We start from the raw sequence: 26,036 nt of genomic DNA, 5'->3' as shown, positions 1-26,036 counted from the left end.
TGACATTAGCATGCATATACTTATGCCAGTAGGAGCTGTACAGACGGGATACAAAACATACAATGGGCATAGTCTGCAATAGATATTAGAAATACTAAATTCTAAATACCAAAACAATGGGAAATTCTTTTAAATTGATGGATATTCTCACACAGTGGACGAAAGCGTAGGTTTGGTTAATTAGATAATAATTAAAGCTACGCAGGTATGTGAATGCAGATTGAAAACGTATTTTATTAAAACTAAAAAAAGAATAGAATTTCAATAAAATGACAACAGTTCATGAAAACTATTCAAATTCACAAAAAACTGCAATTGTTTATAAAATGCAATGAATTATTTATAAGGTTAACTTCTACTGTGTAATAATACATTACAAAGTGCCGTAAATGCATGCTTATTGAGTGTAGTATAAACTGGAAAAGTGCACAGTGTTGCGAGTTTAAGGTGGAAGTGACAGGAAATGTAGCATTGGAGTGAAAAATTAATTTCTACAGCTAAATCACAGTTATTGTTACAGTGAAAAGATAGTGTCCACCTCATCAATGCAGGTGGGCAATAATATGTGGCGAGACCTCAGATTTAAATTTTGTGCGTCCATATGCTGCATGATCTTTCATATAAAGTGTGATTTTAATCATATTTACAATAAAGCGTTCTAAGTGGGAATCAAGCACAGGCACAAGAAACTGTATTATCATAGGAGCGAGGGCCAGATGTAGAAAGATTCCAAATTGCGATTTGCAATTTGCGAGTCCCTGCGACTCGCAAATTGCAAGTCGCAATTTGGAATGCAGAAAGGTGTCTCAGACACCTTCTGCAACTCGCTATGGGGTCGCAAAGACCCACCTCATAAATATTTATGAGGTGGGTCGCAGTTTGCGACCCCATAGCGAGTCTAGGCACTCACGGGGATGGTGGCCTGCTGGAGACAGCAGACCACCATCTCCGTGACTGCTTTTAAATAAAGCAGTTTTTTTTTTTCTCTTTGCAGCCCGTTTTCCTTAAAGGAAAACGAGCTGCAAATAGAAAAAAATACCGAAACCTTTTGTTTTTTTCAAAAAAAATTTGTGAGCATTCACAAAGGGGAAGGGGTCCCGTGGGGACCCCTTCCCCTTTGCGAATGAGTTACCATCCACTTAAAGTGGATGGTAACTGCGAGTTGATTTGCGGCCGCTTTCGCGGTCACAAATCAACTTAAATCGCGGTGCGAGTCGCAAATAGGAAGGGAACACCCCTTCCTATTTGCGAGTCGGAAACACATTTTGTGAGTCGGTTCCGACTCGCAAAATGTGTTTCTGCATCGCTTGAGGGCTTTTGCACCTCGCAAACAGCGTTTTTCGCCGTTTGCGAGGTGCAAAAGCCTACCTACATCTGGCCCTAAGTCTTTTCTGACCTGGACTGTAGAAGAGGCAGAACTGAATAGGCAAAATTCTGCATTGTTTGTCATTATCAAAAGGAAACATCTACATTCAGCCCCCTGTAATTAGATTGTGTTTATGAGCGATGCCTTGAACCAATCAAACGTTTCAATATGGTTCTATGACACTTTATCAAGTCAATACCAACCTAGAATAATATTGCACCGCCTATTCTAAAATCCATTCATGACTTCCTTCCATAGGTAGAATTAGGAATAGCCTGGTGATTGTTGTTGTGTATCCGACCACTCTAACAATATTATGGTAGGTTGATGCAGTGGATGCAATATTATTGCCATATGACCTATTGCATATTATATAGTTTTCTACCACCTTCAACACATGCATATTTGGAGCAAGATGGTCTGCTCTGGTAAAGTATATCTCACCTCCTTTGTGAAGCAAAAGATTATTTATTTTCCAAGCACTTGGAATCTGTGTCGAAATTCTAACCAGTCATGGCTTAGGTACCACGCTTAATTAGGCACAAGTATGTCCTCTTACAAAGCTGTTTTAACACATCTCCCTCCAAACTGTCGATCTAACTTAATTAGCATGTTACAGTTTAGAAGACATCCAAAAAGTACATCATCACCATGAGTAGAAATAATTTACTATTTTTGGTGTTTTAATATTATTTCAATATTCGCTACAGAAAAAGCATATTCTAAATGCTCGGGAGAAGGAATAGCAGTTGTCTATTTTTATTTTAAGATAAGACCATGCTCTTCTATGTAACATCATTAATGTTTTTATGTTGTCAGAAATTATTACTATCTTTATTATTATTATTAATAGTAGTAGTAGTAGTAGTAGTATTAAATACATTTTTTTGCATTTATTGATATGTTGGCACTTGTACTTGTATACTGATTTTTAATATTGTTTACGATTTTTCTAAGCACAAAAATACGGCAGAAAAAAGTATATTTTTACAAGTGTGAATGGTTTGAGTTAATGAATACAAAGAAATAAAAACGCCCTTCTTTCAGCATTTCTCCATTTATATTTTTCTTGTGTTTTTTTATTTATGCTATGCCAAGGGTGTGATTCTCTTTCAGGTCTCCTATTAACACTTGGCTAATGCCATATGTCTTTTAGAGAAATGCCTACTGGGTATTTACAATGTGTTAATGGAAAAGCAGAGAGGCAAATGCACAGTGGAGGAGAAAGGGAAATCAGAATTCACACACGGAAGCATCCGTTTCGTTACTTGACTGTAACTAGATTTTTTTGCAGTGCATCTTTCATGCCATAAACTCTTTTAACTATGTTTGTTGCAATTGTAGATGTGGTCGATGGACTAACATACCATTTCCGAATTTGCTTGCGTTTTGAAGCCTGTATATCCCATCTATGGAAAATTCATATGCAAAGCACCTCCCTTTTTTCAATGTTGCATTTAAAAGCGCGTTTACCTTCTGTTAAACAACGATACAATCCGTTCTTGCCAAACTGCATTTGTTTTTGTTTTTTTTACTTTGGTATTTTAAACACTGCATTATTTAGAATTTCAAATATTGTTTTCAGTATCCTGGTGGTTGTTGTTATGTGTCTATTTTGATGGCAAAAACCTAGGGGCATATTTATACTCCTTTTGCGCCGAATTAGCGTCGTTTTTTTCGACGCAAATTCGGCGCAAAACTAACGCCATGTTTATACTTTGGCGTTAGACGCGTATAGCGCCAAAGTATGAGGAAAGAGCGTCATTTTTTTGCGTGAACGCCTTCCTTGCGTTAATGAGGTGCAAGGTAGGCGTTCCCGTCTAAAAAAATGACTGCGCCGCAAATGCATCGTATTTATACTCCCGGGCAAAAATGACGCCCGGGAGTGGGCGGGGCAAAACCCCCCGCATTTGCGCCGGATTTTAGCGCCTGGGTCAGGGCAGGCGTTAAGGGACCTGTGGGCTCAAAATGAGCCCACAGCTGCCCTCCCATGCCCCCAGGGACCCCCCCTGCCACCCTTGCCCACCCCAGGAGGACACCCAAGGATGGAGGGACCCACCCCAGGGACATTCAGGTAAGTTCAGGTAAGTATAATTATTATTATTATATTTTTTTTTTTTGGCATAGGGGGGCCTGATTTGTGCCCCCCTACATGCCTCAATGCCCAATGACCATGCCCAGGGGACATAAGTCCCCTGGGCATGGCCATTGGGCAAGGGGGCATGACTCCTGTCTTTACTAAGACAGGAGTCATGTAAATGGCGTCTGGGCGTCGTTAAAAAATGGCGCAAATCGGGTGGAGGCGATTTTTTGCGTCAACCTGACTTGCACCATTTTTAAGACGCCCTAGCGCCATTTTTCCCAACGCCGGCGCTGCCTGGTGTACGTGGTTTTTTTCCACGCACACCAGGCAGCGCCGGTCTGCTTGCGCCGGCTAACGCCATTCAATAAATACGGCGCCCGCATGGTGCTTCAGAATGGCGTTAGCCGGCGCAAAATTTTTTGACGCTAAACTGCGTTAGCGCAGTTTAGCGTCAAAAAGTATAAATACGGGCCCTAGAACTGAACAGCTGTAAGCACATTTATTTAAGGAAAGGAGATGCCTGCCGTATTACTTAGTTTTGTGGGTATCAAATCCCCTGCTATTAGGATTAGGACTTCAGAAACAGTGCAATACAATTTAAGGAGAGACAATAAAATAGGCTAAAACTACCGCCGGAGTATGTATAAAGTTTGCTTTGTTTAAAATTATTAAGGACGCTTGATAAACGTCTTTGCAGATGCTTTGCTGGTTGAGAAAACTGAGTAACGAAGGAAATATAGATGTTTGAAATAAAATGCTGTGTCAAAGACAGTGATATTGGAAACAATTGAGAGGGTTAGGCGAGAAAAGTGTATCAGAGAAAACTGAAAGATCTCTGCAACCTGTGCTCTCGCATTTAACATGTCAGTTTGTGTTCTACTTCGTGATCAAATAAAAGTTTACAGTCCTTCCAGGCACGTGTGATAATCTAACGTGATACACTTTTGCACTGAAACAATTACGCCCAATCAGATTTGCTTTTTACATATTGTATCTTGTGTGTTATCTGAAAGAGCGAGAAGATATTGTTAAATAGGTATTATCCCGTAGGGATGAGTAAGAAAGTTATCTACCCAAATACACCTGACATTTGCATTTCATTCTGTAAGGTGCACATGGTATGTTCCTGGATTATCACCGCGGTTCATTCTTTTCAAGGCTTACTTTGTGTGTTTCAGATGGAGAAGTTTGGCAAAGCTGTGAATTATGCTGATGCTGCCCTTTCGTTCATCGAGTGCGCCAACGCTATGGAGCGAGATCCATTAGAGGCAAAATCTCCGTACACCATGTACTCGGAGACCGTAGAGCTCATCAGGTTAATGCTCTTTATGTGATCCTGCCACACATCTAATTTTATTCATAATTAAAACCCGCTTTGTTGGAAGAAAATCGTTTAAGCATAATGATTTGTCTCAGGCATCCTTCTTACAATGAGTTCTTGTCTTTTCATTAATGCCGTGGAAAATGTTACATTGATGGACACTGCGTTTATCTATGAATTATCCCCTATCGATTTTCGAATGTAAATATTATTGTGCAATATAGATAAACTTAATTTATAATATTGTAGGTTTGAGTATTTTTTTTTCATTTTGCACTAGGGTGCCTTTGGAACACACAGTCTCTCCCCTAACAATTAGTTTAGTATATTATTCATTAATAACGGAGATGTTTTGCATGATTCAACTACAGATCATAAATTAAGTTCCTTACATCTCTTCATTAGGAAAAACAATGTATGATGAAATAGGTCTTCCTAAGAGAATGTTACTAATGAACACCCACGTACAAAAAACTAAAATAGATTATATGCAGATTTTATGTCTCAGTTTGTCTGTTCGTATCCCTGACCATTCGTCACCATGGACATGCATTCTACCTGGTCTCCTTCCTAAAATAATAGCAGCAACTGGTAATGATGTCTTTGCAAAATACACCAACGTTGCCAGTTTATTTGTTTTTGCCCATGTGCACAGTGTTCCAGGCTAAAAGGCTGGACGTAAACAGAGAATAATTTAGTTACAAGCTTTTGGCAGACCCACAGAGCGAGACTTAGTTTATCTCCGATTTAAGTATCTTCTGTGCATAATGCATATCAGATGGGGTTTGCTTCGGATCACGAATCTTCTCATACAAATATACTATCATGCAAATGAAGAAGAAACAATAGATCTAGAGCTTACATGTTGCATTACAGCAAATGGTAGGATATGCAGCCTGTGGGCGAAGGGCGCACCAGAGACCATCAAATTTTGATCAATGAAATTTGCTTCCGAAGATCTGTCAGGGTAAATCGAAGAGGATTTTAAAATCTGTCCATTTGAAAAATGGCTAGGGTAGTAGTTACCATTGCTGCTGTGAGAACAACAATGTACACTGTTCAGGATACTTTGGGGGTGTGCCATATTTCTTCCAGCAAACAAAGACTGAGGGCCCACCCCATTCAGCCTGTATGGCAATTTAGACCAGGCACCTCAATTTAAGGGAACATTGGCTTGTTACGGAGAAATGCTGTGAGAGTAGGATGTAACCTGTTGTCATAGAAGGAAACTGGCGTGGTGGTTCTGAAAAGTGGAAAAGGAAACATCATCCATTTTAACCTTAGATTGACAGGAAGGCAATTGTTTTTGCCTCAAAACATAGTCTTGGCACACACCTCCTCTGTATGAATGCTACCGAAAGAGTAATGACTTTGAATGTTGTGAGGAGAGCACAGGAGGGCTATACAGAATTCTTAAGGCCAGGTTTATATTTTCTGATACAACACATAGGGCCTCTTCTGTTTTTGGTGGGTCGACTGTCGATCCGGCAGACCTGTAGGAGGAGACCGCTGTGAAGCTGGAGGTCTCCCCCCGGCCCTATTACAGTGTTTCCACCGGGCTGACTCATGGAAGCGTCTCTATTAGGTGGTTTCCTCCGGTCAGCCTGGTGGAAATAGTGCAGCGGCATTGGCCTTGGCTCCTTAGGGCAATGCTGTCACACAGAGTGTGCTCACTGTCTGCCATAGCAGGCAGTGCACATTCCGAGGGTGCTGGGCAGAGGGGCCGTGCAATGTCCACAATACGGTCGTGGGCAGTGCAGAGGCCCCCTTGCGGCCCACACCACTGCCTTTCTGTCAGCCTTTTCATGGCGGGGAGCCTGCCATAAAAAGGCTGATGGAAAGGGAAGTTGTGATCAGCACGGCTGAGATGAACTCAGCACCGCAGCGGCTGACCACTACTTCGACCGCCACCAACCCATTGGGATCTTCGATCTTAGTGGTGGTGGCAGTCCCCTGGAGGTCTGGCCACCAAGGCTGTAATCTGGCAGCCAAACAACCAGGAGTGTGGCGGTCCAACCACCAGTTTGAGTTTGGCAGTCACAAGAACAGCAAACTCATAATAAGGCCCATAGATTTAGCCCTACTGTGCCAACCCTCTGATTGGCTGGAAAGATAAAGACTCTCTCCAAGAGAACTGCAACACCATGTAGTGATACAAATGTACAATTTCAGTGTGAGTGGCAAGAGAAACATATGTTGTTGTGACATCTGGCTAAATGATGCCAACAGGGCTAATGATACCAGGCCTAAAGTCATAACCACTCCCAAGGTGGTGTTATTTCTGCTTGTAATCCTTGATCTTGAAAACAGAGGCAGGTTTGTCAGCATTAAACTGATTGCAAGCCACTCACTGCTTGCCAGCACCATTTAAAGGGAAAACAAGTATGTGGTTTTTTAGAAATAGGGTCTTTGGTTGGCAGTCAGGTTACCCCCTGTTCAAGCAAGGACCCTCACTCTAGTCAGGGTAAAAGAGAATCACCTTCAGCTAACCCCTGCTTACCCCCTTGGTAGCTTGGCAGGAGCAGTAGGCTTAACTTCAGAGTTCTAGGTGTAAAGTATTTGTACCAACACACACAGTAACTTAATGAAAACACTACAAAATGACACAACACAGGTTTAGAAAAATAGAAAATATTTATCTAAACAAAACAAGACCAAAACTACAAAAATACACAATACACAAGTCAAGTTATCAATTAAAAAGCAAAGAGAGTCTTCATGTAGTTTTAAACACACACTAACACTGTTAGCATGAAAGTGTACCTTGGATGAATCAAAAATAACCCCGCATGGGCGAGTGTGCATCGAAGAGGGCTTGCGATGCGTCGATTTCACTCAAGAGCGAGAGCTTATGTCATTTCTCCTTTCGTCAGGTCGCGGCGCGTCGTTTCTTCTCTCCGCAGGAGAGCGATGCGTCGATCTGGTCAGTACTCTCTGCTCCGGGCAGGCCTTGCGTTGTTTTTACACACTCAGCAATACTTGCGTCGGAAATCCAGCCGGCTGATGATCTGAAAATCATGCAGCCCGGGTTGCGATCTCACCAGCCTCCATCAGCGATGATGCACATCGGTTCTCCAGCTCCGTGCATCGATTCTTCGGTCTCGTTGCAGGCAAGCGTAGATTTTCAGCCGCAAAGCCAGCGCAACGTACATTTTTCAGCCGCAGATTGGAGTTGTGTTGATCTTTTCCCCGCACGGCGACCTGTGCTTGGATTTCTTCCTCTTAGGCTGCCAGCTTCTCCTTTCAAGGTCCCAGGAACTGTATGGGCACCACTTGTCCGACTAGGTGTCTCTCCAGAGACTCCAGGTGCTGGCAGAGAGAAGTATTTGCTGTCCCTGAGACTTCAAACAACAGGAGGCAAGCTCTAAATCAAGCCCTTGGAGATCTTCACAAGATGGAAGGCACACAAAGTCCAGTCTTTGCCCTCTTACTCTGTCAGAAGCAGCAACTGCAGGATAGCTCCACAAGGCACGGTCACAGGCAGGGCAGCTCTTCTTCCTCAGCTGTTCTCCAGGCAGAGGTTTCTCTTGGTTTCCAGAAGTGTTCTAAAGTCTGTGGTTTTGGGTGCCCTTCTTATACCCATTTTCTCCTTTGAAGTAGGCCTACTTCAAAGTAAAGTCTCTCTTGAGTGCGAAATCGTGCCATGCCCATGCCAGGCCCCAGACACTCACCAGGGGGTTGGAGACAGCACTGTGTGAGGGCAGACACAGCCCTTTCAGGTGTAAGTGACCACTCCTCCCCTCCCTCCTAGCACAGATGGCTCATCAGGATATGCAGGCTACACCCCAGCTCCCTTTTTGTCACTGTCTAATAAGAGGTGCAACCAGCCCAACTGTCAAACTGACCCAGACAGGGAATCCACAAACAGGCAGAGTCACAGAAATGGTTTAAGCAAGAAAATGCTCACTTTCTAAAAGTGGAATTTTCAAACACACAATCTTAAAATCAACTTTACTAAACAATGTATTTTTAAATTGTGAGCTCAGAGACCACAAACTCCACATCTCCATCCGCTCCCAGAGGGAATCTACACTTTAATCAGATTTAAAGGTAGCCCCCATGTTAACCTATTGGAGGGACAGGCCTTGCAACAGTGAAAAACGAATTTAGCAATATTTCACTGTCAGGACATTTAAAACACAGTACTATATGTCCTACCTTAACCATACACTGCACCCTGCCCTTGGGGCTACCTAGGGCCTACCTTAGGGGTGTCTGACATGTAAGAAAAGGGAATGTTTAGGCCTGGTAAGTGGGTACACTTGCCAAGTCGAATTTACAGTTAAAACCTCAAACACAGACACTGCAGTGGCAGGTCTGAGACAAGATTACAGAGCTACTTGTGTGGGTGGCACAACCAGTGCTGCAGGCCCACTAGTAGCATTTGATTTACAGGCCCTGGGCACCTCTAGTGCACTGGACTAGGGAATTACTAGTAAATCAAATATGTCCATCATGGATGATCCAATTACATATACATTTTGTATAGGAGCACTTGCACTTTAGGACTGGTTAGCAGTGGTAAAGTGCCCAGAGTAAAAAAACAGCAAAATCAGAGTCCAGCACACATCAACAACCTGGGAAACAGAGGCAAAAAGTTAAGGGAGACCACGCCAAGAATGAAAAGTATAACATGGTTTATTTATTATTTTTTGCAATGTGTTGACTTGTGCAGTTTGCAATTTTGCAGTACTAATGGCAGTTATGATGGCCGCCATTGTATAACAATCAATCCCTTGCAGAAGGTGTAGGGACCAAAAATGATAGCAGAACTTTTTTAAAGAGCCCACATAAACATCTAACGTACTGATATTTTCCTTGAAAATGTGCAAATGATTGATCCCTAAACCTATAAATATTCATTTACTAGGGGCTTAATGCTTGCAAATACACGTGCTATGAAGGATAATTCATCTTTGTGAATTCCGGGCTAGATTTCAAAATGTTCAAAATGTCCAAAATCCAAAGTACAAATGTAGAGCGGACGGTGTAAATTCTTTTGCAGTCTATATGGGGTGGAAAATACAAACATGGTCTGAAGACAAATAAATATCTGGAGTTAGGTTTGCGGTGAATTAGTGTAAAAAAAATGACGCTAATTCGGTACAAACCGAATATAAATATGGGCCTTAATCTGGCCATTCCTTGAATACATGCTCTGCTCTATCATTGAGTTGTCTACTAGAACACAAGAGTACATGCATATATAAGAACTGTGGTATTGCTGGGTTGAATATTTGCCAGACCACTTTCTGAAGGCTGTAAACATTAATCTTAGCATGCAAGGAGGAAGAATATTGACAAAAAAAATTACATTGTTAGAAAGAAGAGGTTCCAATGAGCAAACTCCTCTTTATAGTATTTCACTGTTATCTCCTCCCCAGATACAGGGTGGCCCTGTACCACAACCCCAACAATAGTCATGGGACATAACCCACAAACTCATGTTCTTAGTACAAAATAAATTATCTGTTATCCCCTTTCGTTTTTATTTTTTCTTGCAGAAGAACCCGTCCATCCCCCTATCTACACTCTCCCACATATAAAACACTCACACATACATCTGTGTTTTTATACAGATGAGTGGAACCTACACTCTCCCAATCAGCATGCATAGATTTACTAGTTGAAAGCTCTCAAACTATGTGGCCTGGTCAAACACATTTCACTTCCAGCTGATGGTTGATTAAGTGGTGTCATATCTGTTGGAAACATTTGTGTTGACCATCTAAGTCATACATTGTTTTTCTATAGACAACTCATCCCAAACTTTGATGTACCATCAGCTTGTTTCCAGTCTGCCACTATTACCTGTTATATTGTCATTGTTAAGTTGTTTACTACTATTCTCATTTTTTCTCCATTCTCCCTGACCTCTTGGGCTTATCACAGCAACCTCTGGTGTGTCCTGCACTGGATGTCCTATGATATTCTTAATCTGGCATGGGATTTCCTTCCACAAATGTTTTAGTTTACTGCAAGACCACTAAATGTACAGGGCATATTGATCTTCTTCCCTACATTTCCAACATAACCCCTGCATGTTTTGATACATTTCTTTTAGATGTTGAGGGGTAAGACACCAATTGTACCTCAGTTTATTCTTTTTTTTTTTTTTTACCTCTTATTATGTCTTTCTGTCATAGTTTGGACTTTTGCTCTGGGCAAGACTGCTGGTTAAAGGATGACAGTACTTTTGATTGTAGGCGACTACGCCTTTCCTACAACAAGTCGCAACTGTTGTCCCAGCCTTACCGGCTCACTAGCAGCACCTCACCGGAAACACAATAGTAAAATGTGATTTGTGGCAGCCTTTACGCATGGACTCAAGAATAAGACATCTCAGGGAGTATCATGGTTAAATGGAGATTACCCCTTTCTCACAGATATATCATTTTTCATACAAACACAGGCAATGACAAAGATGCAGTAAAGTTTCAATAGTTTTTATTTAACATAACTGCAATTTGCGATAAGTTGCATGGGCTGCAATGATTAGGATAATGAATAATGCAAGAAACTGAATTGTGAAGACGAGAGTCATTATTACAAAGACCCCCACCATCTTGCAATGCATAGAAAAGACATACGAGATGTAATATGCCCTACTACCCTAATATGAGAGGCCTAACCTCCTACCTAAAGGAGAGCTGGGTTTGCTAAACCTAATCTGCCAATGCCATGTCCATGAGAGGAGCCCCCAACCCTCGTTACCTTGGAATGAGGTCTGTGTCTCAGACTCCGCAGGGACACGAAGAGTGGGCCAGCATCAAGACGACGTGCAGCATCGATATCAGCGATGGTGGCGATGCCCTCTGGTCAGAATCCCTCTGATTATCTGTCTAAAGTGCAATGTATTTATACAGATCTATAAGGACCCCTGACGTAGGTGTGTTCCCAAACAATAGATAACAGACATGCTTGGGACGGCAATTAATATAAACAATCCCTCAAAAGTATAGAGAGGGAAAATCCCTAAGTGTGAGCACCTAATGTTTGTTTGTCTTTGTTGCTTGATCTCGTCGCCTTACCGAGGTGACACTGATAATTTAACTCATAACAAGTGGCCTAACTATAAGCAATGTAGCCATCTTAGAAGAATTAAATAATTAAATGGGCTAAGATAGAGAAAGCTAAGTAGGTTAAAAGTCACTAGGTGACGGGGGCACGAGTCTACAAGCCAGAGGCTAAGCTAACTATCCCATTAAAATGAACTAGGATTCCCTACATTTCTGTAACCTTTCCCCAACCCTGGCCGCGCCTTCCCTCCCCTACATTCTCTGTCATGTATTCTGGAAACCACATTTTTCTTTCTTTTCTCCCATGCTTAGGGGTTTGCATACATTTAAAATATTTTTCTTGGATTTAGGCATGCTATGATATATTTTTTAATGGCAATGCGATTTTGTATTTCTCCCTCTTTTACCTAGGGTAGAGGACCTGGAGATTTAATTGTGAATATGTTAATCTGTCTTTTTAGTTGATTTCAAATTCTGCCTTGCATTGTGGGAAAGACGCAATACTTCCTTTTAAAAAGGAATTTTCCCCACCTTCAAAACGTTTGCGCCTTCTTTGCCAGTGTTATGTATGTTATCTGTATAAGGGTATCTAGGTGCTGAGCAGATGTTTGTGCCTAGCACTGCATATGGTAGGTTGGTTAATTGGAAATCCATGTCTTCAGTATCTTGTGTAATTTAATAAGTTCTGTGTATTTGGGGGATGTATGTGAAAAGTAGAGAAGTAGTCCTTTGGAGCAGTGGTGTCTGTGTGGCTGGTGGAAGGAGATGCTACTGTTCAGGTAGGTGTGCCTGAGTTTTGTAGTGCCTTGAATATATGTCTGAGGAGATTGAATTGAGCATGTGTGTGTGTTGGACTTTTTTGCTTATGCACGGTCATCCCCAATCTTTTTACATCCTGCCTCCTATTTTTTCTGACCTGTTGCTGTTGGCTTTTGAACTCTGAGCACTTTACCACTGCTAACCAGTGCTAAAGTGCATATGCTCTCTGTGTAAATTGTATGTAATTGGTTTATCCATGATTGGCATATTTGATTTACTAGTAAGTCCCTAGTAAAGTGCACTAAAGGTGGCAGGGCCTGTAAATCAAATGCTACTAGTGGGCCTACATTAATGGTTGTGTGTGCAGTTTTAACTGTAAATTATGCTTGGCGGGCCTAAACCTTCCCTTTTCTTACATGTCAGGCACCCCTGAGGTATGCCCTAGGTAGCCCCAAGGGCAGGGTGCAGTGTAAAGTTAAGGTAGGACATATAGTAATGTGTTTTATATGTCCTAACAGTGAAATATTGATACATTTGTTTTTCACTGTTGCAAGGCCTGTCCCTCTCATAGGTCAACATGGGGGCTACCTTTAAATATGATTAAAGTGTAGATTCCCTTCAGGAGTGGATGGACATGTGGAGTTTGGGGTCCCTGAGCTCCCAATTCAAAAATACATCTTTTAGTAAAGTTGATTTTGAGATTGTGTGTTTGAAAATGCCACTTTGTGGGCATTTTCTTGCTTATCCCATTTCTGTGACTCTGCCTGTTTGTGGATTCCCTGTCTGGGTCAGTTTGACAGTTGGGCTGGTTGCACCTCACACTAGACAGTGACACAAAGGGAGCTTGGGTGTAGTCTACATTTCCTGATGAGCCATCTGTGCTAAGAGAGAGGAGGGTGGTCTCTTACACCTGAAAGGGCTATGCCTGTCCTCACACAATGCAGTCTCCGACCCCCTGATGAGTGTCTGGGGCCTGGCATGGGCAAGGCAGGATTTCACATTCAAAAGAGACTACTTTGAAGTAGGCCTACTTCAAAGGAGAAATTGGGTATAAGAAGAGCACCCAAAACCACAGACTTTGGAAACCCTTCTGGGAACAAGAGGAACCTCTGCCTGGAGAAGAGCTGAAGAGCTGAGGAAGAAGAGCTGCCCTGCCTGTGACTGTGCTTTGGGAAGCTATCCTGCAGTTGCTGCTTCTGCCAGAGTAAGAGGGCAAAGACTGGACTTTGTGTGCCTTCCATGTTGAGAAGAAATCTCCAAGGGCTTGATCTAGAGCTTGCCTCCTGTTGTTTGAAGTCTCAGGGACAGCAAAGACTTCTCACTGCCAGTACCTGGAGTCTCTGGGGAGACTCCTACTCTGCCCTGTGGTGCCCATTCAGTTCCTGGGACCCTGAAAGGAGAGCTGGCAGCCTAAAGACAAGAAAATCCATGCACAGAGCGCCGTGCGGGGAAAAGATCGATGCAACTCCGATCTGCGGCTGAAGAAACAACGCGCCGCCAGCTCCGTAGCTGAGAAACAACGTTCGCAGGAAACGCGACCGAAGAATCGATGCACGGAGCAGGAGAAACGACGTGCAGCATCGCTGACGGAGGCTGGGAGATCACAACCCGCGCTGCGGGGTTTTTGGATCATCAGCGCGGCTGGATTTCCGACTCAAGTACCGCTGTGCGTAGAAAAACAACGCAAGGCCTGCCCGGACCCGAAAGTCCTGACCGGATCGACGCATCACTCTCCTGCGGAGAGAAAAAACGACGCACCCAGACCTGACAAAAGGAGAAATGACGCACGGTCCCGCTCATGAGTGGAATCAACGCCTCGCAAGCCCTTTTTGATGCACACTCGCCTTTGCAAGGTTATTTTTGACACGCACCAGGTACATTTTCACGCTAGCAGAGCTAGCAGCGGGCGCGCCGCTGGCGCGCCAGAGGCAAGCCCGTCTGCGCCCGTCCGCGCCTGGCCCGCGCCCAGCGCCACGACCCCTGGTCCCCAGCTCTCCCAAACCCCGCTGCTCCGCTACGACCTAACCACCCTCCACGCCCTCAACCCAGGGCGCTCCAACACCTGCTTCCAAGCTCACCCTAAACGCACCCATGGACCTTTTGCCTGCCACTCCTGCAAACGCATCTTCCACCACGCAACTACCACGACCACCAGCCCACGCGCCATCAACCACCTCAAGTGCATCCTGGTCAACGCTCGATCCGTCCATAAGCACGCCGTTGAACTCTGGGACCTCTTGGACTCCACAGCACCGGACGTCGCCTTCATCACAGAGACCTGGATGAACGCCTCCTCGGCCCCTGACATCGCCACTGCCATCCCCGAAGGCTACAAGATTTCCAGGAAAGACCGCACCAACCAAGTAGGAGGAGGAATCGCCATCGTCTTCAAAGACTCCATCAGCGTCACCACCTCCACCGAAGACACCCCCCTCGCCGCTGAACACCTGCATTTCCAGATTCGCACCGACCCCAGGACCACCCTCAGAGGATCCCTCATCTACCGGCCCCCGGATCGCGCGCCCCTTTTAGCGACTCCATCGCCGACTTCGTCTCCCCGCACGCCCTCGCCTCGCCGGACTACATCCTCCTAGGCGACCTCAACTTCCATCTGGAACAGAACAACGACCCCAACACCACCGCCCTGCTCGCCAACCTCGCCAACCTCGGCCTCAAGCAACTGGTGAACACCGCCACCCACATCGCCGGACACATGCTTGACCCTATCTTCTCCGCCAGCAAACACGTCTCTTTCAGCCACGCCTCCGCCCTACACTGGACCGACCACAGCTGTGTCCACTTCACATTCCAACGCGAGACTCGCCACCTCCGCACTCAACCCATCCCTCGTCGACAGTGGAACAAAATCCCCGAAGAACAACTCTTCTCCACACTCACCGTCAACCAACCTACCCTCACCACCGACCCCAACGACGCAGCCCTCAGCCTCTTGAACTGGATCTCCAACTGCGCAGACAACCTTGCTCCCCTCAGACGCACGCATCGACAGGCCATCACCAAAAAACCTCTCTGGTTCTCCGGCACCCTTAAGGAATCGAAGAAAACCTGTCGCGCCCTCGAGAAAGCCTGGCGCAAGGACCACACTGCCGACAACATGACCGCCCTCAAAAACGCAACCCGCGAACACCACCACCTGATCCGCGCAGCCAAAAGGAATTTTTTCACCGACAGACTGGACAAAAACAGCCACAACAGCAGAGAACTTTTCAGCATCGTTAAAGAGTTCTCCAACCCCAACGCCAACGCCGTCACGCCCTCACAAGACCTGTGCAACTCCCTCGCCACCTTGTTCCATCGTAAGATCACCGACCTCCACGACAGCTTCGGACACCAGACCCAACCAAGCATCACCGAACCCACACGCCTGGACCCACATCAACACTGAAGAAACCAAAACCACCATGAACTCTATCCACTCCGGCGCCCCATCGGACCCCTGCCCTCACTTCATCTTCAATAAAGCCGACGACATCATCGCCCCGCACCTCCAGACCATCATCAACTCTTCATTTTCTTCTGCTACCTTCCCCGAAATCTGGAAACACGCCGAAGTCAACACCCTACTAAAGAAACCTACGGCTGACCCAAGCGACCTGAAAAACTTCCGCCCCATCTTGCTCCTCCCCTTCCCTGCCAAGGTAATAGAGAAGACCGTCAGCAAACAGCTCACCAACTTCCTGGAAGACAACAACCTGCTCGACCCTTCACAAACCGGATTCCGAACCAACCACAGCACTGAAACCGCCCTCATCTCAGTCACAGACGACATCAGAACCCTGATGGACAACGGTGAAACAGTCGCCCTCATCCTCCTTGACCTCTCTGCTGCCTTCGACACCGTCTGTCACCGCACCCTAATAACCCGCCTCCGCTCCACCGGGATCCAAGGCCAGGCCCTGGACTGGATCGCCTCCTTCCTCTCCAACCGCTCTCAAAGAGTTTACCTCCCTCCTTTTCGCTCAGACCCCACCGAGATCATCTGCGGTGTACCTCAAGGCTCCTCGCTCAGCCCAACACTCTTCAATGTCTACATGAGCCCCCTCGCCAACATCGTACGCAAGCACAACATCATCATCACCTCCTACGCCGACAACACCCAACTTATACTCTCCCTCACCAAGGACCCCGCCAGCGCTAAGACCAACCTACAAGATGGCATGAAGGACGTCGCAGATTGGATGAGACTCAGCCGCCTAAAGCTGAACTCTGACAAAACGGAAGTCCTCATCCTCGGCAACACCCCGACTGCATGGGACGACTCCTGGTGGCCCACGGCCCTTGGCACCGCACCGCACCGACCCCCTCAGACAAAGCCCGCAACCTCGGCTTCATCTTGGACCCTCTTCTCACCATGACCAAACAAGTCAACGCCATGTCCTCCGCCTGCTTCCTCACCCTCCGCATGCTCCGCTGGATCCCCGCTGGTACCAGAAAAACCGTGACCCACGCCCTCGTCACGAGCCGCCTGGACTACGGCAACACCCTCTATGCTGGGACCACCGCTAAACTCTAAAAACGCCTGCAACGTATTCAAAACGCCTCGGCCTGCCTCATCCTCGACGTACCCCGCAACAGTCACATCTCCGCACACCTGAGACACCTGCATTGGCTCCCAGTCAGCAAAAGGATCACCTTCCGACTTTTCACCCACGCACACAAAGCCCTCCACAACAAGGGACCTGAATACCTCAACCATTGCCTCAGCTTCTACGCCCCCACCCGTCTCCTCCGTTCCTCTGGCCTCGCGCTTGCTGCCGTCCCCCGCATCCGCCGCTCCACGGCGGGTGGGAGGTCCTTCTCCTACCTGGCAGCCAAGACCTGGAACACCCTCCCCACCAGCCTCAGGACCACCCAGGACCACTCCGCATTCCGGAGACTCCTCAAGACCTGGCTTTTCGAGCAGCAGTAACCCCCCCTTCCCCCTAGCGCCTTGAGACCCGCACGGGTGAGTAACGCGCTTTATAAATGTTAATTATTTGATTTGATTTGATTTGATGTGTATTTAAAACTACATAAAGACTCTTTTTGCATTTTGTATTGATAACTTGACTTGCGTGTTGTGGATTTTTGTCGTTTTGGTCTTGTTTTGTTTGGATAAATATTTCCTATTTTTCTAAACTGGTGTTGTGTCATTTTGTAGTGTTTCCATTAAGTTACTGTGTGTGTTGGTACAAATTCTTTACACCTAGAACTCTGAAGTTAAGCCTACTGCTCTGCCAAGCTACCAAGGGGGTCAGCAGGGGTTAGCTGAGGGTGATTCTCTTTTACCCTGACTAGAGTGAGGGTCCTTGCTTGAACAGGGGGTAACCTGACTGTCAACCAAAGACCCCATTTCTACCAGTGTGTATTTGTAGCCAGTGGAGTTCCCCTGAGGTATGATGTGAGTTTTGTAGGGGAGTTGAGGATGAGTCTGGCTGCTGAGTTCAGGATAGCTTGTAGGCTTCTAATGAATTGTTTGGTGATGCCAGCATAGAGGGTGGTCCCATAGTCCAACTTGCCAGTGACTAGGGCATGAGTGATAGTTTTTCTAGTACTGCTTGAGAGATTTTAAGATCTTCCTCAGCGTGTTCAGGGTGTGAAAGCAGGATGCAGTGGTGTCATTATTCTGATGTTCCTGGCACAGGTTCGGGCTGTTGGCTAAGTTTGACTGGCCACAGTCCGATGGTGAGATTTTCTTAATTCTGCTTGTCTGTGTTGACCTTGAGACTGCTTTCATCCAGTTAGCGTCTTCCATCATGCTGGTGGTAAACTTGTTTCTAGTGTTGGGGGTCTTGTCCTAGAAGGAGAGTATGAGTTGTGTGTCATCAGCTCAGTAGAGTACGTTGATGTTGTGTACACAAATTATACTGGCCTGAAGGATCATATATGGTTGAAGATGGTGAGGCTGAGTGATGAACCTTGAGGTACTCCACAAATGAGTTTGTGGGCTTCCAAGGAGAAAGGTGTCACATTGACAGCTTGTGATCCTTCCATGTAGTGTAAAGATTGGTTCTGGTGAATGGCTATATAAGCCTTTTCTGCATCTAGTCTGCAGAATTTCTCTGGGATCCTTTTCTTTATGGCTTTCTCTATCAAGTGGGCCACCCCACAATGTTGCTGTGGGTTTTGTCTAACTCTCATGAATCTAGAGTGATCCACTTCAATGAGGCTAGGGAGGTATTTTTCCAGTTTGTTTGCAAGAACCTTAATATAAAAAGTCGTTATATCCAGATTTACAATCTATGTAATAAACATTAATGTTTTTCTTGTTTTGGGACTCAGTGTCACATCAGCCTCTCTCAAGCATGAGGTGACCCCACATTCCCACTCAAACGAGTTTAAAAACTGTGTAAGCTGATGAACCTATAACACAGCTGTTTTACAGTGATTTTCTTAATTCTGCTTGTCTGTGTTGACCTTGAGACTGCTTTCATCTAGTTAGCGTCTTCCATCATGCTGGTGGTCAACTTGTTTCTAGTGTTGGGGGTCTTGTCCTAGAAGGAGAGTATGAGTTGTGTGTCATCAGCTCAGTAGAGTACGTTGATGTTGTGTACACAAATTATACTGGCCTGAAGGATCATATATGGTTGAAGATGGTGAGGCTGAGTGATGAACCTTGAGGTACTCCACAAATGAGTTTGTGAGCTTCCAAGGAGAAAGGTGTCACATTGACAGCTTGTGATCCTTCCATGTAGTGTCAAGATTGGTTCTGGTGAATGGCTATACAGGGTGATATATATTTGGTAAGCCCCATTTTTGGGTCTACTACATTCCATGTTTTCATTTTTGTGTTAGTGGGTAGCTAGAAGATATGTTTTTGGGCCTAGCATGCTTCAGCATCATGGAGCATTCCAAAGTGGCTGTCCCATCACCGCTCTGTTTACAAACACCCATTTTTTGTCCATCTCTCTAATAATTCAGGCCTTAAGAAGCCGCAGTTTTATCTTGAAATGACAACCACCCTCAATCTCTGAGTGCCATCATTTTCTTTCTGAATACCCTGCCCTTTTACTGCTCCAAACAAAGGTTTCTCTTTTCAGCACAGCACTTATTTCACCCCTTGGTGTGGAGCATGGAATGGCTGGAAATATGTAGGTCTGGTGAAATTTTAAACGTACCAGTGTAATGGTCATAATTTTGGGAATTTTGAATCGTACTTGTTATGTGAAAGTCCCAAAAAGTATGCCACTACGTTACATCACAGAATTACACGCCATTTATTGTAAAAACTTATTGCAAATTATGCACTTCATGGTCATCACAGAACATGAATGGCTATTGTTAGTAGTGCTCTTGTTTAACTGCATCACACCATTGAGCATGCACATTGCTCAAAAAAGAGCAAAATGACAGATTACCATTTTGCGTAATGTTTCATAATTTTGCAGATTTACATGAAAGCAAGTTATGTAAATTTAGCGCACCCTTAGAAATCTGCAAACAAGCCTTTGTAAAATATTAACGTTGACTATGGCAATCCTAATCATCCATGAAAAAAGGAGGACAGCCCATGTGCCTAAATCCTTTGTTATTATACTGCTCAAAGTGTACCAAATAGCCTGTATCATTTGTTGTTAGAGAAGGTGTAATATTTATGCTCAAATATTTTATGAGTTGCAGCCCTCCTAAAAAGAAAATAACACAAGCAGTTTAATTTCCTGTTCTTGTAGTAATGTGAAATCTCAGACTTGCATTGATTGATTTGAAACCTCACAATTTTTTTCAAAGTGTTCCTGGGCAACAGCAGCCAGAGACATTGCAGGTCTAGTCAGCATCAGGATAACATCATCTGTGAAGAGGACTCACCCCTAATCTTAAACTCATATACCTCCAGATCTTCTCATAGCATCACTGCCAGTAGCTCTATGGATAAAGCAAACAGTAGAGGTTAGAATAGGCACACATTTCTGGTGCCCCTCTTTAGTGTCACTATGTCATATTTGTCAATATTCACTATTATTATTGCTCTTATAATTAGCCAATATCTGAACTGCTAATCTTAGTTCCAAAAGCATACGAACCACTAAGAACTTTTTATTTTAAAACTCTAACTAAAGCAAACAAGCCTTTTCTGCATCTAGTCTGCAGAATTTCTCTGGGATCCTTTTCTTTATGGCTTTCTCTATCAAGTGGGCCACCCCACAATGTTGCTGTGGGTTTTGTCTAACTCTCATGAATCTAGAGTGATCCACTTCGATGAGGCTAGTGAGGTATTTTTCCAGTTTGTTTGCAAGAACCTTAATATAAAAAGACTTTATATCCAGATTTACAATCTATGTAATAAACATTAATGTTTTTCTTGTTTTGGGACTCAGTGTCACATCAGCCTCTCTCAAGCATGAGGTGACCCCACATTCCCACTCAAAGGAGTTTAAAAACTGTGTAAGCTGAGGAACCTATAACACAGCTGTTTTACAGTGGGACCCAGGTAACTTCCCCCCTTTTAGTGCCATTATTGCTCTTAACACTTCCTAATTTTCAATGAGTCAATCAAGGTACTCTCGCTGAGCAAATGCCAAAGTGGTGAGCTTACATTTCCATAAATACTTCTAAAATCAAACCATGGTCATTCCTACCTTCCACTATGTATGCTTTATAAATTTTTGCCATAATGTATTGGGCTAAAAGATTATCTATTTTATTGCCTGTAGACTAGAATTTTTGTTCAGTTGTCAACAGCAAGTGTTCTGCTTTATAGGTACAGAGAACACTTAACTGTCCCTTCTGTCTATTTATTTGTTTTACCCTTCCCGCCGTAGTTAGCTTTTGGTCACACTATTCATCTAATTGCCATAAAATGTTCAATTGTTCTGAAGTCTTTTCTCTCATATTACGTGCATCCATTACATCAAAATGCCTTTCAAGAATGCCTTCATTGCATCCCATTGAGTGGACAAGGTGTGTTTCTTTACCTGCATAGTTAGTCATTAGGGGCTCATTATGAGTGTGGTTGTTTAGAGACACTTACTTCCGCCAATGCAGCAATCCGGCCACCACATTAAAACCCCAGCTGTCGGACTGACAGCTCCACAAGGATCTTGTATCCTGGCAGTATGGCGGTGGCAGAGATCCTAATCCGCCAGGGCACACTTGTAACGATCTCATAACACTGTTATGAAATGGTTGGCAGAGGACAGATGCAGTGAGTCACAGGGGGGCCCTGCACAGCTGATGTACTTGGCATGGGCAGTGCAGGGGCCCTCCTGCCCAGCACCATCGCAATGTTCACTGTCTGTGGGCTACAACATTGCTGCCTGCTTGATTACGAGCTGGTGACAATGCTGTGGCCTAATTCACGCTAGGCTGGTATGCAAAAACTGAGGCTTCTGCCTGCCAGCCTAGCTGGAAATCTTTAATGGGGCTGATGGGGAGGTAGCCTGTGTGGTGGAAATCCCCCCGTCGGAGGTTCGCTGGTGGTAAAAACCACTGGCAAACTCATAATGAGCCCCCCAAAGTCTTTTCTGTGATCACAATTTTCTGTAAAATGGTTTGATTGCTCAGTAAGTAGGATAGTACTTCCTGTAGGTTCATCTCATACACCTCAATAAGACATGGGAATGGGCTAAGAGACATATATCCCCATTCTCCACCTTTCTACTGTCCACATCATTTTTGCCACTAGCAGATAATCAATCCTATTGTAGGTGCTAAATGTTGCTGAGAAGTATGCTTTCTCTCTTACACTTCATGCATCAACCAACCCCAGTTCCTCTTATAATATTTTCAGTGCTTTTTTGCCTGCCTTATGTGCATGGTCCTGAGGGTTGAATGATCCAAATCCCATACTAACATAAATCTCCCCTACTATTACATTATCCTGCACGGTGACCCACCACCTGCAGCAAGGACCAGAAATATCTATCCTGACCTGTGTTTGGGGCATAAATATGAAATAATGTAAATTTTACACCCCGTACTCTATCTGAAGAAGTACATATCTGCCTCCTTTGTCTCATTTTGTCAGTATCATCTGGCCTTGGTTTGTATTCCTAACACCCATTGCTACACTAGCTATCTTAGTGGGTGCCAACTATTGAAGTTGAGTGGTATAGCCTTTTTGACTCTTCTGTGCTTGGTCTGTGTCCAACAGGTGTGTCTCCTGAAAAATAATCTATTCAGGCTTGACCCCCATTAAGGAGCAGCCATAATTTATGAATTTTAATAGGGGACTTCAGACCCCTCAAACTCATGGAAGAAAGCCTCAACATCTACATATCGTTAACTATCTTGCCTATCAAAAGAATCTCAAGCTGTGGGAATAACATACATTGAAAATGTACCAAATATTTAAACAAAGAGTTGCCAATTATAAGTTATAACAACCATTGCAATTATATTTATAAACCTTATTTAATATTTCAAATTAATAAATAGTATCACCAAATCCCCCAAGAAACCCCAAAACAAGAATTAAAAAACCCAATAACACATAAAAAAACAATATTTTAAGCTTCAATATGATAGCAAAAGACTCAAAACAAAATACATATCTTTGATATTTTGGTCCACCTGTTTGTATTGAAGGCTTTTCACCACAGTACTATGGTTTGGTGAAATGTTTGAATTAAAATGTTTGTTACAATACATTACCAGGGCTTTTTACTTCATCTTAACCCAGCTGGATGAATGATGAACAGTGAAAAGAAAGTTAGATAATGCTCATCTTTATTTATGTATCCTACTCTTAAACAAACTTCATCAGTCTGATTCACAAAGCCTTATTTTGTGAATAAGTGTGGCAAATAATTCAGGAGTAAATGACAGTAAGAGTCCTCATTATCAGTGGTCTACTAACTTGCAGCCCTTTACTAACCCCAGTTTGTGTTGGGGCTGCAATTATATGTTACTCAGAGTTTGTCGGTGCTGGAGTTAACTTTTTGCGGGTGGAAACCTGCCCATATTTAACAAGTAAAAAATGTCTTGAAAAACTGATACATGCTGGTTTTACTGTGCTTCTGCATCAAAATCTACATATTATTCTGCATTTGGATGAGGAAAACCTCTTTATAAATTATTATCAGCTCCTATAAATATTGATTTCTGGTGTATCTGCATTGATCGGGCTATTCAATAGCATATACCTGGCAGAAACACTTGTAATGAGGGCCAAAGTCAGGAGTAATTGACACTTACACACAATAATCTGGCAACTGCCATTAAAATCAGTGAGCAACTTACAGTCCGACTTGCCAAGGCAGACTTATGCCTGTAGCGTTGCATGGAGGCAATGGGCCCAGGTCCAAAATAAGGAAAATGGCCCCTTTCACTGCTGTTGGTGTAGCAAAACAGAACAATTACCAGGATTCATTGGGCCCTTTGGGACCTTGGACCCCAGTGCACTACATAACTATGAACATGAGAAAGCTTCTCCTCTCTTCCAAATCTCTGGCGTACAAATTGTCTACCTTGAATAGTATTGTGTACTGAAAGGGAGAATTTCCAGTACCAAATATTATTTGCTCATCACTACTTTGGCGGTTGGAACCGTCTGACCACTAAAGCCGCGGGGAGGAGGCTGCTGTCATACCGGTGGCCTCCCCCCCAGGCGTATTACGATGTTCCACTAGGCTGAACATCGTATTACGACATTTCCGCAGGTCAGATCGGTGACTAAAGAGCAATGGCATTGAAGGGGGCCGAGGCCAATGCTGTGGCACACCAGCACCCTCGAAATGCACACTGTTTGCAGTGTGCATTCTAAGGGTACTGGCAGGGGAGGCCCTGCACTGTCCATGCCATAGTGATGGGTAGTGCAGAGGCCCCCTTGTGGCCCCCAGCATTGACTTTCCACCAGTCTTTTCATGGTGGGGACCCTGCCATGAAACGGCTGGTGAAAAGTAGACTTCTGATCAGCACAGAGATTCTGAGCTCAGAGCTGCCATGGCTGACCTTGACTCTGACCATCGCTACCCTATCGGGAACCATGTTCCAGGCAGTGGTGGCGGTCCACTGGTGGTCTCACCACCAGGTTAGTAATATGACAGTCAGACCTCCAGCAGTATGGCAGCCCGACCGCCACCGCGAGTCTGACAGTTTCAAGACCCTCGGCCTTGTAATGAGGCCTAATGCCTTCACCACTTTGTATGTTTGTGTACAGTGCAGCACACATATAAAGTTTGAAAAGGTTGGAGAAATAAAAATAGTACTACTAGTTCTCATTTTCCTCAAGTATATGTAGTTCTTTTGGTGAAAAGCCTAAAAACGTTAGTACATAGGTCCTTTTAGTATGATGGCAGCCAATGTACCATGCCAGGGGCACTCCCATAATGCAAAGCAGTGCTTTAAATCTAGGCTATCAATGTAAATCAACACTTTGCACAGCTTACCTCACTCTTTGGTGATTTTGCACCAACGCAAAGTGCAAGCATGTGAGTACTAATGATATAAGAAATTTGAGATATTTTTATTACCTTTCAGTCATTTCATGTATTTCAAAAGACATATTTCTCCAGGACTCATAGCAGATTCATATTCATTTTACAGGTATGCCTTAAGACTGAAAAATTTCACTGGCTCGTCTGCAACTGAAGGAGAGAAAAAACTTGCAGTTTTATGGTGAGCCCTTAACTGAGAATTTTCGAAGCTCCTGTGCCTTTGCATAGACTTAGCCCAACGGAATTACTTAAACAGCTTACTTTAAATTATTACTGCTGTTTCCATTTAAGAATGACAAGTGGGTATTACAAGCAGCTGAACAGGAATTGCTCTAAATCTTGCTGTTATCAAGATAGCGTTTTATAGTGTGTTACAGCTTTGTTTTCCTCTTGAGTGTTCATGTGTCACACTCTAACCTCTCCTACTTAGATAAAAAGTACATTGCAGCATGTTTTCTAGTGCATATGCTTCATTCTGGATGCAAATGAACCTAATCCCTTTGTAATTACCACAGCTACAGATGCCTATCTCTTCTCTACTTGAGGATGTTTAAACTAAAGAAGGACCATGCGATGAAGTACTCGAGATCTCTAATGGAATATTTTAAGGTAATCCTTTGGTTTCCGTGATTTCCATGAGCACATAATGAATATATTAACTCGCGATACGTTACACTCTTTGTGAAATGAAAAATCACCCAGATATGTTTTCTTAAAAGCATAAGAAATCAATTTTATTGTTCATTTTTCCAGGAAAAAGATGTATGATCTAAGTAAAAGGCATCTCGGCCAAGTGTCTTCTCAGTGGGGTTTCACTGTTATGTTCTGGTTTCTTTCAACGAGTAACCCCAATCTTGACCTAAAAAATGTTTCTTTACGAGACCCACCTTCCTTCGTGAAACAGTGTTTGCACAAAGAACATTAGTTGCACAGCCAGAAAAAGCTCTTTTAAGATTCATGAAACTAAATGATGAATTCGCAAGCCTGAAATCCGAGTTTTAAACATGAGTTTTAAACATTAATTTTAGGCAAATGTTTCCAGCAGACACTGAGAGATGCAAGAACATATGGGTCTCGCGCATCATTGTAACTCGTTATTTGGCCGATTTGCCTG

General features: G+C 43.9%; 1 protein-coding gene across 3 annotated transcripts in view; it reads left to right on the top strand.

The window, feature by feature from the left end:
* AFF2 (ALF transcription elongation factor 2) overlaps positions 1-26,036 on the top strand; it is a 928,871-nt gene that overhangs the window by 845,894 nt on the left and 56,941 nt on the right. For all 3 annotated transcript variants that reach the window (XM_069212416.1, XM_069212415.1, XM_069212418.1), the window contains exons 16-18: positions 4,628-4,764; positions 25,032-25,103; positions 25,438-25,531. In XM_069212416.1, the coding sequence (XP_069068517.1) occupies positions 4,628-4,764; positions 25,032-25,103; positions 25,438-25,531 (303 nt within the window). The remainder of the gene's footprint in view (positions 1-4,627; positions 4,765-25,031; positions 25,104-25,437; positions 25,532-26,036) is intronic.

This window comes from Pleurodeles waltl, chromosome 2_1 (assembly GCF_031143425.1).
Source record: "Pleurodeles waltl isolate 20211129_DDA chromosome 2_1, aPleWal1.hap1.20221129, whole genome shotgun sequence".
Classification (NCBI taxonomy): Eukaryota; Metazoa; Chordata; class Amphibia; order Caudata; family Salamandridae; genus Pleurodeles; species Pleurodeles waltl.
The sequence above is the reverse complement of the archived record's forward strand: the minus strand, read 5'-3'. Positions and strand labels throughout refer to the sequence as shown.